The sequence below is a fragment of the Scleropages formosus genome, chromosome 15 (genome assembly GCF_900964775.1).
Source record: "Scleropages formosus chromosome 15, fSclFor1.1, whole genome shotgun sequence".
In the NCBI taxonomy this organism is placed as follows: Eukaryota; Metazoa; Chordata; class Actinopteri; order Osteoglossiformes; family Osteoglossidae; genus Scleropages; species Scleropages formosus.
Genome location: NC_041820.1, coordinates 17377721 through 17394114, shown reverse-complemented (window position 1 = coordinate 17394114; position 16394 = coordinate 17377721). Strand labels below are relative to the sequence as shown.

The window sequence follows — 16394 nt, the reverse complement described above, 5'->3', positions numbered from 1 at the left end:
CCCCAGTGGTATTCCATGTCTTGCAAAGGGATGGCACATCTATGAAGTGAAAAAGCGCTCAGGCACAACTAATTTACCCTTCTGAGGGAAGAACCCAGTATAGCAGAAGTTTTTTTTGGGAGGGGGGAGCATAGTTGTCACAGATGTTACTCTTCTTCTTCTCTCTTGACACACACACACACACACACACACACACAAACAAGCTGTCACTACACTTCAGATAGCACAGACTGACAGAGAAAGGGAGGTGTGGTTATCAGAAGCAGATGACAGGTGGTGACGTAGTGTTTGCACTGAAGCTAGGACTCAAACTTTTGAAGACCCATGTGTATGATGGTTTTGCTCTAATACAATTTTGGTACCTGAACAGTTGGCTGGCAGGCAATATCAGTGGGTTTGACTACTATGAATGTGGAGCAGGCAAAGCCTTTTAACTTTTCAGAGTGTGAGGTCTGTGAATGCAGATTGTGTGTTTGTCAGCCTTGCACTTGGAACTCCCAGGCTCAGTTTAGAGATGCTGCTAAATGGTCCTTTGTGTTGTTGTTGTTTTGTTTTTTGTTAAACTGGGAGATGTCTTTTTACTTGTGCTTCTGCAGTAAAACTCCAAAGCCTTTTCAGCTGTTGGTTGTGCATCATGTTCTTTCTCATGTGAAGCCATACTCTGTTTAAGGTGGCCTTACTGTTGACAACATGACTCAGTCACTGAGGAGCTAACTGAAAAGGTGGCTTGCCATGATGTCATGTCGGTTGACCGTGGGATATTTATTTTGGGGAGGTGAGTGACCTCATACTGGGCTGTCATTGTCCTTCAACATCACCATGTTGTTGAAGCTTTTTGAGAAGCTGGCCAAAGAAAATGTGTTGTCACAGCATAGCACTCTCTGTTCCGCAGCCTAGGGAAGACCTCCATACTCACTCCCCAGCACAGGTGTCAGACCTGTGTGCTTGTACGTATGTGGTGATGAATCCTAAACCTGTGCCATACTCAGCGGCTGGCCCGCCTCTATAATTCAGAGGATTACACCCGTTTCATGACATAACGGGCTAAGAGGATTGTCTGCCTCGTTATCCACCAGCTTTGCCACAGCTCGGTTTACTTTTTTCCCGCCGGCCCCTGCCTTGCGATATACCAGTCTCTCAGGAGCAGCGAACTGTTTCGCACATATAGCAGAGCTTGATGTTCTTTGCGCTGGGAGGAAACCCTTAATTTGCTACAACAAGATTGTCCGACAGCTTCTGGAGGTAGTTCTCCATCAGGTAAGAGGAGCACATCCTCCTTCACTTTAGAAAAAAAAATGTCTGTAGTCCTGATAAACGGCGATAACCCAGCAGTGTAAACAAAACTGTATGTTTTCAGGTGTTTATATTTGTCACTGCATTGTAAAATGATTCATACATTTTAAAGTACCGTTTTCATTTATTGTACAGTTATTTGATTTCAAAATGTATAGTTCTGTTTTTAATGGATTTAGCTGTTGCGTTAATTTTTTTTAAAGGGTGCAGTGTGTGCCCTTGCATGATACACACAATTTTGGTATGGATGTTAACCTTATGAATGGTGCTGGTGCAGTGAACTGTGTGTCTGTATGCACACACTTGTTTGATCTATGCACACCTCCCTCTCGCTCACTTTCTGCCCACTACACATCGCCTCCACCATTCTCCCTCCCTTTCTTCATGTGAGGGAGGAGAGAGAGCAACATGCCACATGGCAGTGGCAGCCTCTCTGCCCTCGGAGTAAGGCGTGTTTGCGTAGCAGAAGGGGCTGGGGACAGGGTCCATTTGGGAGTCCTGCCTAGTCGACTGTGGGAGGACAGCAGCAGGGCAAGTGTCTGACCCAGATAGCCCAGTGGTGCAGCTTGCCTATACAGCTGATCTGCATAGCACACCACCAATGCCCCCCTACCCATCTGTGTGTTCTGGTGTGAGCTGAGACTCTCTAGGCCCTTGTAGTCTTGCCAAAGCTGGAGGTGGACATGACAAATGGGCTATTGCCATGTGTGGATGTATCCTGAAGTTTGTACCTTTATGGCATTCCTCTGCAGTTGAGCTCTGTGTTCAGCAAGTGTGTTGAGTTGGCTCGCCTTGGCTTCCAGTGGGCTGACATAATTAATTTTGATGCTCATTTACACTGGTCTTTGCTTGCTAGCTGTTGTTCACCAAGGGTCTTGTTATGGTGCCGGTGCTGGTGCTGGCAAGCGTTGAACGCACTGCTCATATCCTTGTAGTCCCTTGGCAACAGTCCAGACTTCCGTGGGGCTCGGGGACTCCGGGCAAAGTGTAGTGTGGTGGGGGACTTTGCATGCGATACAGTAAGCTGTGGAGTAGAGGACCGGGGTGTTAAAAATACTTCACACACCCAGTTATGTCTTGACCTCATCCAGCTGTTACTTTTTACTGGGGGGTCTAGTTTCCGGAGAAAACTTTTCTTGCCCAGTATAAACTGGTTTGGGCCTGGCCCTCAGGCTAGGTGGGCCTCTGTCTGACTATGGGTTCTGGGGGATAAATTACTGACTAAACACAGAAGGGATCTGACCCATGTGAGCAGCTGCAGATATGTGTTCCAGCATCCAGATGAGGCAGGACTGTTGTTTGCACAACTGTGCCTTGTTTAGCAGGAGCACAGGGGAAGGGAGAGAAGAAACACTCTGCCGTTGGGCTTCTTTTAGCCGTCTTGTACTGAAGTACATGGTTCATGTCACAGATGAGAGTCTCGCAGTGAAAAGTCCTGAGCACCAAGTTTATCAAATCATCCTCCTATCGGAGTCTTGTACATACCTCTCAATTTACTGTAATAACTCAGCTCTGTGCTCTTCATGTACTTGTGTAGCTATAAGTTTACTCTAAAATTGCAAGTTGCCACTACATGGTCCTGCCTTCTTCATTAGCTTTTTTTCCCTCTTCTCTGTCAAGGCAGTGGGGGTGCTCACAGCCCCAGGCTATACTGACATATGGCCATTTCTCGCTTTGCACTTTACGTGGAGAAAAGCAGTTTGTTAACCTTACAGAGCACTATTATAGCGTGACACTGAGGGCTTTACAAGAATGCCTCCTGTAATGACTATCCAGTTAAATGGGATGGGATGTTTCTGTGCGCTAAGCGCTTCTCGTATTAATACTGTAAATGTAATTTGTTGCCTTCATGCACTGAATTAAATCATATACTGAAGCACTCTTCCGTGTTTAGCAAAGTGATTGGCAAAATTAAAAGGTCATAGCTGTGCTTTTGTTTCAGGATGTTTCCTGCTTTTTTCACCTCATCTGTACAGGCAACTCAGTCGTTTAAAAAAAAGATTCAGTTTATGACAGCTGTGACTTGTGAGGTCATCTCTGACTCACTGGTCATCGCTAAAGCTGAAACAGCAGCCAGACTTTATCTCGGTCGACATGAGGCTGAGGGCACAATTCCGTTACCAAGAATCATGCATAATTTCTTTAAAACTCAATTTTACTTTTATATTTTTTTTAAAGGCATACGTCCTTCTGTCAGGTCAGGCTCGATGCTTCGATGACCTGATTGTCAGAAATGAGTTTAAGACAACATTTGACGACCCTCTCGAGTTCGTTCTTGCTGTACATGCTCCAGTGAACTAACCCTTCTCTGACACACAGCAGTTTCATGAAGGGGTTGTGTCTGTTAGATCCATTGCAACACTTTTTATTATATATTTATAATTGCAATAATGACTGCACCATTTATATAACCTGCTGTAATAGTCATGGTGTGGTCATGGACAATATTTGTTATAAATGAAATTGAAAAATGCACAGGGTTGTTTTTTTAAATGTTTCAAGTTTTGTCATTCAGGTGGAGGTGAAATCGGATTACTTTTGTTTGTCTATTCATAGCTTGTCTAAAGCTTATGAGTGGAGATGATGTGCATGAAGAAAAACTCCTTGCAGTGTCATGTTCAGTGAAGAGCTGATCTCTGTATTCCTGGTGGGAAGGGAAGTCCTATTTGTGATTTGAGCTTTACTGCAAACATAATTGTTACAAATGTGACTTGTACAATATGGCTGACAAAACTAAACCAGGAGGATAATCTTCTTGTTATAACTGATGTTTGGGTGAATGGTAATTAATCTTGTGATTGGGTATTGTTAGGAAGCCCCATGATTTATATGGATTTCAGTTTCACAATCTGGTCACCCATAATAAAACTTGGGCGAGGCACTCATACTTTACTGTTCTTCTGGTTTTTTTATTTTAGGGCGGCGTTCCAAAAAATGTTGGACTGTAGAAGGAATTTTTTAAAGGTTATGCTAGAGCATAGTGAACTTATGAAAAGTTTTATAGTGAGCTTAAAATTGGAATTTGTCCATAGGGGGTTGTAGCGGCATGATCAAATATGGGCTGTTGTACAACAATGTCCTGAAGAATGTCTCACATCTGGGGTGCATTAGGTGTACCTGTCTGAGAGAGATACACTGGCTGATGGGACAGCAGAGTGTGTGTGTGTGTGTGTGTGTGTGTGTGTGTGTGTGTGTGTGTGGGTGGGTGGGTGGGTAGGGGAATGGGCGTGCTGCAGTCAGGCTGAAACAGCGGAGTGCACAGCAGAGGGGGAGAGAGAGAGAGACGAGTGGGAGAAGTGCTTGCACTTCAAAATTTAAACAAAACCGTACTGGGAAAAAAAAAACTTCAGCATTAGCTAAAGGCAGAAGCCCTGCATTGTGGACTTACTGCCTGTTTATTACCGTTTTAATAAAACCAGATTTCTCGACAGTGCTTCCTCCTGTTAGCTCGTTGATGAAATATTCCATCCTAGTGTTTTAGAAATGAAGAATCTAAGCGGTGAACCTTTCTCAGTGAAAATAAAGAAGTGCAGTGCATCACACTGATTGGTACGGACAGCTGGCTTGATCCAGCAGTGATTAGGTCTCTGACTGTAGGCAAAATCCACTTCCATTTTTTGTTGTGCTGGTTCAGTGATTGCCTGCGAGTGTGGCGGGGCAGTGCTTTTTGTATCGATAGCGGATAGAGACAGCGCATAGCGGACCGCGTTCGGCGTAAACGAGTAAGGACCGAGTGGAGCCGAAACTTTGGACGCCGCCGAGTTCCTCTCCAGAAGTACCGCACGGTTAATATGTGCATTTTTCTTTTCCTTGGATGAGAGGAGCGACAATCTGACGGAAAATATGGAATGGAAGCGTGTAGAGGCTGTGCAGGAATTCACAGCCGAAGGACAATGCAGCAAAATTAAGGTGCGATCTTGCAGAATAACGTGGGAGCCTCAGCAGGTAATACAGTTGTTTGTACGTATAAGAAGATTAGGGTGTGGATTAGCTTCTACAGAGCTGGCCTGTGGTGTGTGTGTGTGTGCAGTGAATGGAGGCATAGAACATTTTTGTTTTGTTTTTATATTGGAATTTATCTGGATGATCATGCTTTCACAATGACGTGGTTTAAAAAAAAAATTGTAATTTCTTTAACTAGAATGTTAAGATTTATTAACCATAGCAACTTTTTTTTTTTTTTTTTTTTTTTTTTTCCCCCCCCCCAATATTCAGGAAAACGTGTCCACAAAATACTTTCGGTGCTTGCGCAGTCATTATATGCACTGTTGGTAGTAAGAAAATGACATGTATTTATAAAATAAGAATGTTAGATGTATACACCTAATAATGATTTAATTTGAGTATGACTGCAGAAATTGTAAAAAGTTGCAAGACCTTGGTAATAGGTGCTTGGGGTGTTGTCAGTGTTCAGCTGCTCTTCTTCGGTCCGCACTTGGATTACTCATACATTTTAGATGTTATCTGTTAGTATTGTAATTGAGTATTGACAAACTGACTCGGGTGGGGTTTTGAATTCCTCAGCATCTCACAGAATCCCACAAGTAGCACTTCTAAAAATGTTGCTCTGTTGCGGTCATTGCTGGTGGGTTCGAGTTCAGATGACGTCTGGCCCTGTTCTTGTTTACTGTCAGCTGTGGTGGGGTTGAGCCTGGAGTATCTTTGGGAGGATACATGTCACAGGTGTTTCTTCAGAGGTGTGGTTGGAGGTGAGTACCTCCTCCCAGTGGGGTATTTCCATCAGGCACATGGACAGTTGGGGTCCACATGGAAGTTCCATGTTGGCAGTAATTTGCCTTGATAGTGGGTGTTTTTGGGAGAGGTCCCATAGTGACACACTACTCATCTGCTCTGTCCATAACTGAATTACAGAAGTTCTACACTCAAAGCCATGTGTGTGTGCTGCAGGACTCCCTTAGCACAACAGCTGCACCGTCCCAACCCCCTTTCCTATACTGGTCCGCTTTTTAAATATGGTTCTGACAGCCAGAGGTCCTATCCTGTGAATGTCTGAAGTCAGATATCTGTCACATCAGTGAGTCCCTGATGCTCCCAGACACCACCATCCCTTCTTGGTGGCAACTTGGTGGATTTTAGACATGCAGCTTAAGAAGGGATTTCAGTTTGATCAGTGAGGGGATGTCTGCTTCAGTGGTCATGTGAACAGATAAAGAGGATTTTGGGAAAACTAATAACACGCCAGTTGTTTTTGGCAATGAAAAATGAAAACTCAGATCAGGGGATGGAGTGTCCTGCATGAACATTTCTATTTTGTAGCTCAAAATAAGTTTTGCCTGAGGAGCTGGGTGACCTAACCCTTTGCAGCTTTCTATGCCCTGGACCTATTTGTATTCAAATATATGTGTTTGAGTACTCAGGGTTTGTGTATGTATTTAAGCACCAGTCTGAAAGCAGGTGGATGGATGCATCAGCACTGTCTGGTTGCATTGCCCGTCTACTATAAGCAGGCATTGTTAGATGTTTTGAGATTTGAGAAGCTGAGCTGTTTTGCACTGTGATAAGAAGGACCACTTTAATGTATTGTTAATGGTCACTGGTCAGAACAGCTGACCCTTTGATAGGTTTAGTCTGCTTTGTACATTGCTTAGGTTGATTTACGGTAGGGGCCACCCTCCTGTACATTGATTTTCAGAAATTGTGCCTAGTGTGATTTTTAGGGTTGGGGTGATCCAGTCCTCAGGGTTTAGCAGGTTTTCTGGCTACTTTTCATGTAAAAAATACAATTTACTCCATGAATACCTGGTGGGATGACTGGAGCTTCACCAGCCTTGGTTCAGCTGGAATGTTGACCTTGTGGTCGCTCTACAGGCAGTAGTATCACACTGGAACATACACACCAGCTGAGTTTTGGATTCTCTTGCATAATGTCACAGAATGCAGTTTCCTGTTGACTCCTGCAGTACCTCACCAGTCTTCCTGTTTTCGCTGGCACCCGTGCACATATATGTAAGGTAATCCAACTGGGAAAAGCAAAGTTAGCACTAGGGTGCTGAGTGACCAGGATCATCATTTTGCTTGTGTTTGGATTGTATGTTCTACGTGTGCACTGTACGACCCAGCACTTCAGATATTTAGATTCAATGAAGGGAAATTATCGGAGTCTTTAGAGACAACTGGAGCTTGAGGTCCACAGGTCCACTAACACAGTCAAGCACCAGCATGTGCTGTCAGGCCTGCTGTGGGTTTTCACAGTTTGAGGGTTTTAGGGCTAATGGCAGAGGAGCTCCCCAGCTCAAGTCCTAGCAGAGGTTATTTGGCAAAGGGAGGATTGCAGCTGTGTGTCTGTGGGGTCACTGGCCACTAGTGTTCACAATAGCCGGAAGCAGTGGAGGCTCTGACTTCCTGTTTAAGCTCTTGAGGTGTTTCCTCTGTCGGAGCGGACTCTGTTGTCTTAGAAACAACCTTTGTTTTGGAGTGTTGAGGGTCCATAACTGTTGCTAAACCATGTTTCCTAGGTACTGTAGGGTGTGTTGTACTTTGTATGATAAGGTAAGCATTCTCTCACCGACCTTACTTGTTGTCTCGCATCAGTCCTGCCCCATATTTTCTGTCAGGTTCATTTACTGACCTTACTGTAGACCTCCCAATCTGTTCTTTATAAGTATTCTCGCCTCCATTATAACATTTAACAACAGTCTCCCCTTGTGGTTGCTTCAGTCAGTTTCTGCTGTTATACAGCCTGCTGTTTGGTGACCAACCTGTTTGTGGTCAGCGGGTCTGTCCCATGGTGCATGTTGTCATGTTGTTTTTTGTTTCCTTGTTGATGTTCAGGGGAAGGAAATGTCCAGTGTTTACGCTTTCATGTTGTCTGATCAGTTATTTTCCCTGTTGGCTCTATAGGTACACACCCTCATTTTACTTTGGTGGGACTAACTTGCTGTGTTCATACCTATGTTTGTAGGTGGGGAACCCCCGTGTGGAGCTGACCCTTTCAGAGCTGCAGGAGATGGCCACCCGGCAGCAGCAGCAGATTGAAGCTCAGCAGCAGATGTTGGTCGCCAAGGTAGGCCTCTCACAATCCAGGCACAGCACTCTGTCCCTTCTTTACCTTCTGTCAGCTTAGGCCCTGTTGGACTGGCTCAGCAACACGTGGCATCACTTAACAGTAACCATCTAGAGCTGGAAGCACAGGACTTAAATGGCAATCATTACAGATGTGGAGGCATTCTCCTTTAACCACAGCATACTGAGGTATGAATTAAAGGGAGCAGTGTTGTCTGAATGATGGAAGTCCCTTCTGCTGTATTTATGAAAGAAAGTGAGATGAAATTGAATTTCTGATTCCCATCTGTTCCACAAGATCTCTGGTTTCTGGGTGGGCATGCTATTTGGCATGTGCACCCAGGCGAGTAGAAAGGTCAGTACTGTTTAGGGTGGAACAGCTGGTTGTGTGGGAGGGGCACTTATGGTCATGAAATAAGAGAACCACCATGCAGGAGTACATGTGGCTGATGGATGGGGGTGATGGTTTGCGCTTGTTACACTCACAGTTGCGTTGTTACTAGCGGCCACCGCACACCCAATTTAGGTGATGTGTAACAAGAGATGACGCGAGAAATAGACTATTGATGGGGTCACATTCTAAACTTCAATGGTGCCTTCCATTACCAACCTTGTTTTAGTTAGTCATACTGCATATTGCGTGTAGTGGTACCTTGGGACAGTCTGGAGTTGATTGGTTGTATACTTTGAAGATAAGTGATAGAAGGTGCTGGTTCATGCCTATTATTGCTGTAGCGGCACTGAGCGAGGTACTTGGGCTGATTGCTCCAGTTAAGATAGTCATATAAATTGGTATATACTAAATTAACTGAACAAATGTGTGCAGTCTTCCCCTCACCTTATAAAGGTAATTTGTTCTTTAAAAACGCTTTTTAAGGTTTTTTTTAAATCTTGAACACATAATTACCATTAATTTCAATGGTAAAACTTTTTATGAATCCCTAAGCCCCCAAACTGACACTTGCTGTAATAAAGAAGGAACTCTGTGGTCCTGGGTCCCATGTCTAAATGTAGCAGACAGTGCATCTGGTAAGGAAGCAGGTGGCCGTAGGCCCATGGAAGGCAGGAAGTCAGAGCAATGTGGGTGGGACTTGGCTGTGCCACACCCGGCTGGTCATTTCCTTGGAAAATAAGCATTGTTCCAGTGTGCTTGGAAGCTGGATGGTGGAACGCTTAAAAACCTTTGTCCAGGGGAATTTTGCATGTTTGCAATACCGTTTTAATATTTTCCATTTTCTGCTTGGTATTTCCTATTTTGTTCATGCTAACGCTGCTTCCGGAACTGATCTTGAATTTCTGTGAGTTTCTTTTTTATATTTAATTCCTGAGTCAGTTAGTCCAGAGGGAAAGGTGAAAGGTAAATACAGTATTAGTTACTCAACATTCAGAAGACTTAAAAGCTGTTTACTTGAGGATGATGATGATAATGATGCCAATGATGATATGGTAGAGTACACCATGTTAATTAAGTCTGAGCTGTAAATTGCTGTGAATTGTAGGGTCACCCAGTCACCAAGGGGCCATTGTTACTGCTGCTATTTATAGTCTGAGAGAGCTAGTAATTAAGCACGTTTTTTAGTTTTCTCCGAGGACTGTTTTCTCTGGACACAAAAACATTGGGCTTCCGTTGTCTTGTTTGCGTGTGCATGTGGATGCATGTTTTTATCTGTCTGTGTGTGCTTATGTGGTTTGTGTGTGTTTGTGTATCCTTCCCTTAGCTCTTTGTTTCCCCTCATTAAATGGGATTGTGTTGAGTCAGTACCCCAGGGCCTGCTCTCCAGTCAGCCCACTGCTTTGTGTTTGCTCATTTCAGAGCAAACGTTAACCCTAAAACCATCCCATCAGCACATACCGCTTGATTTGTTCAACCTGGAAGTATTTTGTGTACTGAGCCTACAAATTTTACTTTGCAAATCTAAAGGGTAATATTTGTGTAAAACTCCTTGTGAAACTCATGCCACTATTTTAATATGAAATGGAATTTGTACAAAGCCTAACTTTGTGTTCTCAGTTTTCTACAGCATGCAGAGGTTAGACTGGTTTGTTGAACTGTGCTCTGTGAGTGGTGTCGATAGTGAAAATGCATCAGCAACAGCAGGCAGGGCCAGGAATGTTTCGTGATTAGTGCGGCTGTGGGGTTTTGGCCAGAATTCATCTGGGGAAGGATGGGAGCAAGGCTGGGTTTTTAGTAGGTTTTATACCCAATGTGTGACATCCTAGAGCCAAGTCAGCCATCAGCCCTCCTCACCTCAAAGTGAACAGCATGCAATGTCAGCTGCTTCAGTGTGGGGGTTATGCCCAGGGTCTTGGTGGGGGTAGGAAAACCGGGTGTGTACAGAAATGTGGAGCAGCAAAGCTGCCAGCAGATTGTGTGGTCTGTAGTAGCCAAGCTCTGGTAAGCCCTAAAAGAGCTGTAGATTAAACTGGTGTGTGTGTGTGTGTGTGTGTGTGTGTGTGTGTGTGTGTGTGTGTGTGTGTGTGTGTCCATGGGCTTGGCTGAGTGTGAATGAGTGACTGAGGAACAGCCCAACTGCTAACGTTTTTCCTCTGTTTACACTTATGTGTGCACGTGAGTGTTTGTGTCTGGTTCTCTTAAGTGATGACAGGGTCTGTATCATGGTTTAAGTATCAAATGTCTGCTTTCCCCTCCACTGTTCCCATCATGCACCCCTGTTTTTGAGTTTTTCAGCAGATGTTTAAATTTCTATTTGATCAATTGGTTGTCATATCTTGGGTCTCTCTTGGGATTTTAACCTACAAGTGTTCCAGTTCCTGAGCTGTGTTTTCCTTGTTCTCACTGCTGCCTCACTGTCCTCTATTCTCCTTACCTCTCAGGAGCAGCGACTACGGTACCTGAAGCAGCAGGAACGTCGTCAGCAGCAGTCCCAATCGGAAAGTGACAAGCTGCAACGGCTGAAGGAGCGTGTGGATAGCCAGGAGGCCAAGCTGAGGAAGATCCGTGCCATGAGGGGCCAGGTTGACTACAGCAAGGCCATCAATGGCAACCTGTGTACGTACTCTTCTCACCTCACCTTGCTCCAGTGGCTAAAACTGTGTGCCCATACTAGAGTTACAGGTGGTTTCTATATGTGCTGGACAAGTCTTTGTGTGACGCCTCTAAAGCATGCTGGAATGCTTCAAATAACATGATCATGTCAGATACAGTTGCTTTAATGGGTTGAGATGTCCATTTAGTTTTTGGGTTGACAGAGACAGACTTTAAGCCTGAGGGTCCCATCCCATGTAAACTAGATTAGCAGGCACTTTGAGCAGTGCGCTGAGCACTTGGTCTCATTCTCTTATCCATCCAGCTTAGTTGTGACTGCCCTTAACATCATGCTCATAACATGACCATAACATCCCCCACCTTCAAACAGTAGGAGCAGTGCCAGGTCTCCAGTGACACTTACAGCAAAGTGTTGCTCATACTTCCTAGACTTCCCACTGTCTGAATGTATGACACCATTGCAAAACAGAACTGAGATTTTTTGTAACTGGCTAGAGTGAAGGTGTGTTGGAGTGGGATGGTGTAAATTTATAAGCTGTTTTGCATTCCCATTCCTACCTACCACCCCCCAACAGCAGCAGAGATAGAACACATCAACAGCATCTTCCAGGAGAAGCAGCAGGAGCTGCAGTCTGCTGTGCTGAAGGTGGAGCAGCTGACACAGCAGCTGGAGGAACTGCGACGGGGCAAGCTGAATGGCCTGCAAGCGCTGGGTGGCCAAGTTACCGGCTCAGCTGCCCTAGAGCTACGCAGGCTGTATCAGGAACTGCAGGTATGCACTGCAGCCACATGGTGGCATTGAGTCTGTCTGAACTCTGGGTATCCAGAATTACAAATCAGTTGGCCACAGTGGTGGACTGAGTGTGCTTCAGTTCTGTACGGTGGTTCATTGCCAGAGAGGTATAAATGAATAAATACACAACACTGAAGTCAAGCAATAATGGCACAAAGTGCTGCCCTAACAGTACCCTGGCTCACGGAAATGGGCTCATTACGCACCACCAAACCACAGACTGGTAACCAGAACCCTTGAATGAGGTTTCGTTCTGTTTCTGACCAAGTCACCCATTACCGCCACAGCCATGTCATTTGTTAACTAACAGTAATGAGAGTGTCAACATAAAATTTGGTTAAAGACTCTCTTCTTATGCAATCTTGCCTCTTCCTGTCAGCTTTATAAATGAAAGCTGATCATCAGATTTCTGTCCAACTCTAAAGAGCGGTATTGGGAACAGAGACCTGTGAAACTTCTGAATTGGTTGGGGTAGCAGCGTATGGCTGTGTTGAGACAACAGCCACCATGAGCCCCCCCCCCCCTTTTTTTTTTCCCCTCTTCCCCCTTCAAAAAAAATGGAGAATGTTGTTGAGCCTTTAGATCACAGCTCTATTGAAGATATTGACTGCACTGAGAAGACATTTTTGTCACTGATCTTGGTCCACAACGTCTGTGTTCTGTATGTAATGTAGCATCTGTTGTCACCGTCGCCCACTGAGATGAATTTCTGTAGTCTAGCCCCTCTAAGCTATTTATGGGTGACAACTGGTTGAGTGTGACAAATTGTGAAATAGTCTTTATGCAGTTTAATTTACAATGCTTTGCAAGTGTTATAAACCCCTCTTATGATTGCTAACTACTTTCCTTAGCAGTTCACTGGAATTTTTTTTAAACTTAAATGCTTAAAATCTGATAACATTTTTCTCAGAAGTTTGACACATGCATTCCCAGGTGATGATGTAACATGCTGGAACAGTTCATGATGACCTGGCATGAGATGGCGATGAGCGGACTTCATTCTTGTGGTTTATGTGGGCAAAATCAACAAAATGCAAATTAGCACTAATACCAAGTACTTTAGGAAAACGAAAGGGGGGGGAAGTGTAGTGAGTTAGCACAAAACAGAAAAACAGAATGAAAAGTATAAAACTACAAAACGGCAGACTTAGATGTAGTATTTGCAGCTGCCGAAATTGCTGCTGTTGTGCATATATGCCAGTATCTGGGATCTGCACTGTACTTCAGTGCTGCATGGTAGCAACATGTTACTAGAAGTAGTAATCTTTCCATTTCTGTGTGCCCTGTCCAGATCCGCAACAAGTTGAACCAGGAGCAAAACAGCAAGCTGCAACAGCAGAAGGACATGCTCAACAAGCGCAACCTGGAAGTGTCGCTCATGGACAAGCGCATTGCTGAGCTGCGTGAGCGCCTCTATAAGAAGAAAGCCGAGGTACCTCAGAAAGAGAACGTCACTGTAAGATCATGAACGCAAAGCACGCCTTCTCCTTTGCCACTGCAACAAGAACAAGTCCCAGCCATTCATTCTTCAGGTTGCTCTCCATCTTGCTGGCACATCAGAGCTGATGTAGACCATAATTGTAGAGATTATGCCCTTGTCTGTATGAGTAAACAGGCACACACATTTACATGAACATACACAAAGTGAGTACAAGTGTTTCACTTCACTGAGAGGAAGCTGACCCCCTGTCCTCTTCCCTCACAGCTGAACAGGATAAATGGTCCACCCTCCCCCCAGCTGGCCCCTGGGAGCTCAGGCCGGGTGGCTGCTGTTGGACCCTATATACAGGTTCCTGTGCCAGGCCGTCAAGATGGGGGATACACCATGCCTCCAGACCCTCTGAAACCACAGTCACTTGGTGTGGCTGCAACTGTCAACCATGCCCGTTCCAAATCAGGTGAGACCTATTGCTGCACTCCTGTAGTATCCTTTTTTGTCCACTTTCCGACCCTAGCTTGCTCTGCTCTAGGTTTCAGGGTATGGGCAGAAACATATCCTTACTTTAAATTGTATCTGCTGTTCTACGTTAACTGGAAGATGCAGAAATGTGTGGAGCTCATCAAGGTGCAGGGGTCCTGCCAGGACACTCACCCTATAGAGCAGACCCTCAGCTCCCAGCTCTTTCTTTTAGCCTTTCTACAATTTTTCTATGCAAGTGCCTTTCAGTGCTTCCATTCCTCTGTGATCCCTACATTTAGACAATAGTGGAGTACTTGGAGAGGGGGGTGACATCCTGAACATTGCGTTTTCAGTGCTCAGCTACAGCAAGACCCAATTTAGTTAGCTGTAGGAATGAAACTTCAGTCTTTGTGCCTTTCCACCAGAAGGCTCATGTAAGCGCACTGATTCATTTGCTCTGCCCTCCTCCCTTTGCCATTCTAAACCCAGTTTGGTTTATCTTGGAGTTTTATTTTTTCTTTTTCGTTTTTCTTGCTGAGTTTTCTCCTCTAACCTCTTGTCATATATATTCTTTTTTTCTTCCCTTGCTGTCATCCTTTTTCTCCCCCCGTGGTTGTCTGTGATGTTTGTTGCTGTTGTGTTCCCCCTGGGGCGACATGAAACGCCGCAGGGGCAGAGACAGAGGGCCACTCTGGGAGAAGGCCCCCCGGCCCGTGGAAGGTCTCTGATTTAGACATCATAGTGGACCCCCTGTTGGCGTCACCACCTGAGCAAAGACCAGGCCCTGGGGTTCCCTTGGGGTCTGAAAGTGCGTCCCGTGAGTCCGCAGGTGCCACAGCAGCACTCTGAACCTTATCAGCTAAAGGGGATGGGCAGAACAGGGCAATTGGCTGTAGTCTGGGTGACATCTGCACTTCTGCAGCTGTCACTCTTGTATACAGGAGAAAAATATGAGTACTTATTCAGCAATCTTTTTTCAGTGCCCACTTATTTGCTTTAGGGTTGTGGTGGTCAGGAGTGAATCCTTGGAAGCACAGGGTGTCCATCGTTACAAAATTACTCACGCACATGCACACACACTCTGGGCAGTTTAGATTCACGAAGTCAGGGGCCCTTGCGCTGTGGGAGGAAATTGGAGCATTGCGTTTACATTTATCTGATGTTTTTCTCCAAAGTGACTTACAATGTTAAGCTACTTTCAATTATTTACCTATTTATACAGCTGGGTAATTTTACTGTAACAATTATAGGGTAAGCACTTTGCTCAAGGGTACTACAACTGCGGATGAGACTTGAAACTGCAACCTTTGAGTGCAAGGCAGCAGCCGTAACCACTCGGAGGATGCCCCCAAGAACACAAGACAATGCATTTTTAAATAGCTAAAAAAAAAAATTCTTCCACAAGTGTAGGATACCTGTTAATTTTTAATTTAACAGAAATGTTTAAATTTTAAAGGGATGTGGTTGCTGGTTTGATGAGAGAATTTAGCATAACATCCAAGGCTGTGGATTTGAGGAATTTCTAATAAGTTGGAAGAAATCTGGGGCTGTACGCTGACATCATGGATATCTGTCTCCTCACCACCTTACTTACTGAAATGTGAAATGGGGATATCAGGTAAAGTTAGCTCACCACGGGGTGGGGCATATTGTGCGACTTGCCTGTCTGTATGGTAGATGGCCATCTCTGTACTTTGTGTATGCAAGAAAAGATGCGCACACACAGAAATCTTTCACCACACAGAGGTGTTGCTTTCTAAAATTTTATATGGGGAAAAGGCAAATTTAAAAAAAAAAAAAAAAAAAAAACTCACATCATAATGATTGAGAGTGTATGGTTCAGTGGAGAAGGTAAAGAACTTCAGTGTCTACATTGTTATGCATGTATGCACTTGCAAATATAGTGTGTATATGTAAAATGTGGTACTCCTCTATGCTGATAAGGTTCAATGTACTCAGTGCCTGAACCTCTGATTCCTGTATTGGTCAAATTTACTTGTGTAAATTTGATTTTAGATGGTCAGTTTTACTTAATCTAGCAAAAGTCACCAGACACGCTCATTAACATAGAATTTGTACTTCTATCCATTCTATTTAGTTTCCATTTTAGCTTTTGTGCCAAGAACTTTGGGAATAATGCTCTGACCCAAAGGCTCCTTATAGGGAATTTGCATAAACTTATGCTGGATAACTTTTTAGAATGATTTATTACGGGTTTGTTCGGCTCAGTGTGCATTTGTCAAGTGTGCTTCACTTGGGCCAGTCCATCTATTCAACACATTATCTCTTGCAAACCATATTTGTTACTGATTGCGGATGTGTTTGTCCTAAATAAGAAGATGGGAGAAAGTGTGACAGAGTGGACAGCATGCTTCCAC

The 16394-nt window shown here is 44.4% G+C and overlaps 1 protein-coding gene across 7 annotated transcripts in view; it reads left to right on the top strand.

Moving 5' to 3' along the window:
* The window catches only part of ppp1r13ba (protein phosphatase 1, regulatory subunit 13Ba), a 43988-nt gene that overhangs the window by 21539 nt on the left and 6055 nt on the right, over window positions 1-16394 (top strand). For 2 of the 7 annotated variants that reach the window (XM_018727645.2, XM_018727642.2), the window contains exons 5-10: window positions 8216-8317; window positions 11152-11326; window positions 11899-12095; window positions 13408-13572; window positions 13822-14014; window positions 14687-14833. In XM_018727645.2, the coding sequence (XP_018583161.1) occupies window positions 8216-8317; window positions 11152-11326; window positions 11899-12095; window positions 13408-13572; window positions 13822-14014; window positions 14687-14833 (979 nt within the window). Of the gene's footprint in view, window positions 1-4686; window positions 5239-8215; window positions 8318-11151; window positions 11327-11898; window positions 12096-13407; window positions 13573-13821; window positions 14015-14686; window positions 14834-16394 lie in introns of those variants that run through there. The other 5 variants (XM_018727648.2, XM_018727643.2, XM_018727644.2 and 2 more) reach the window with 5 other exon arrangements.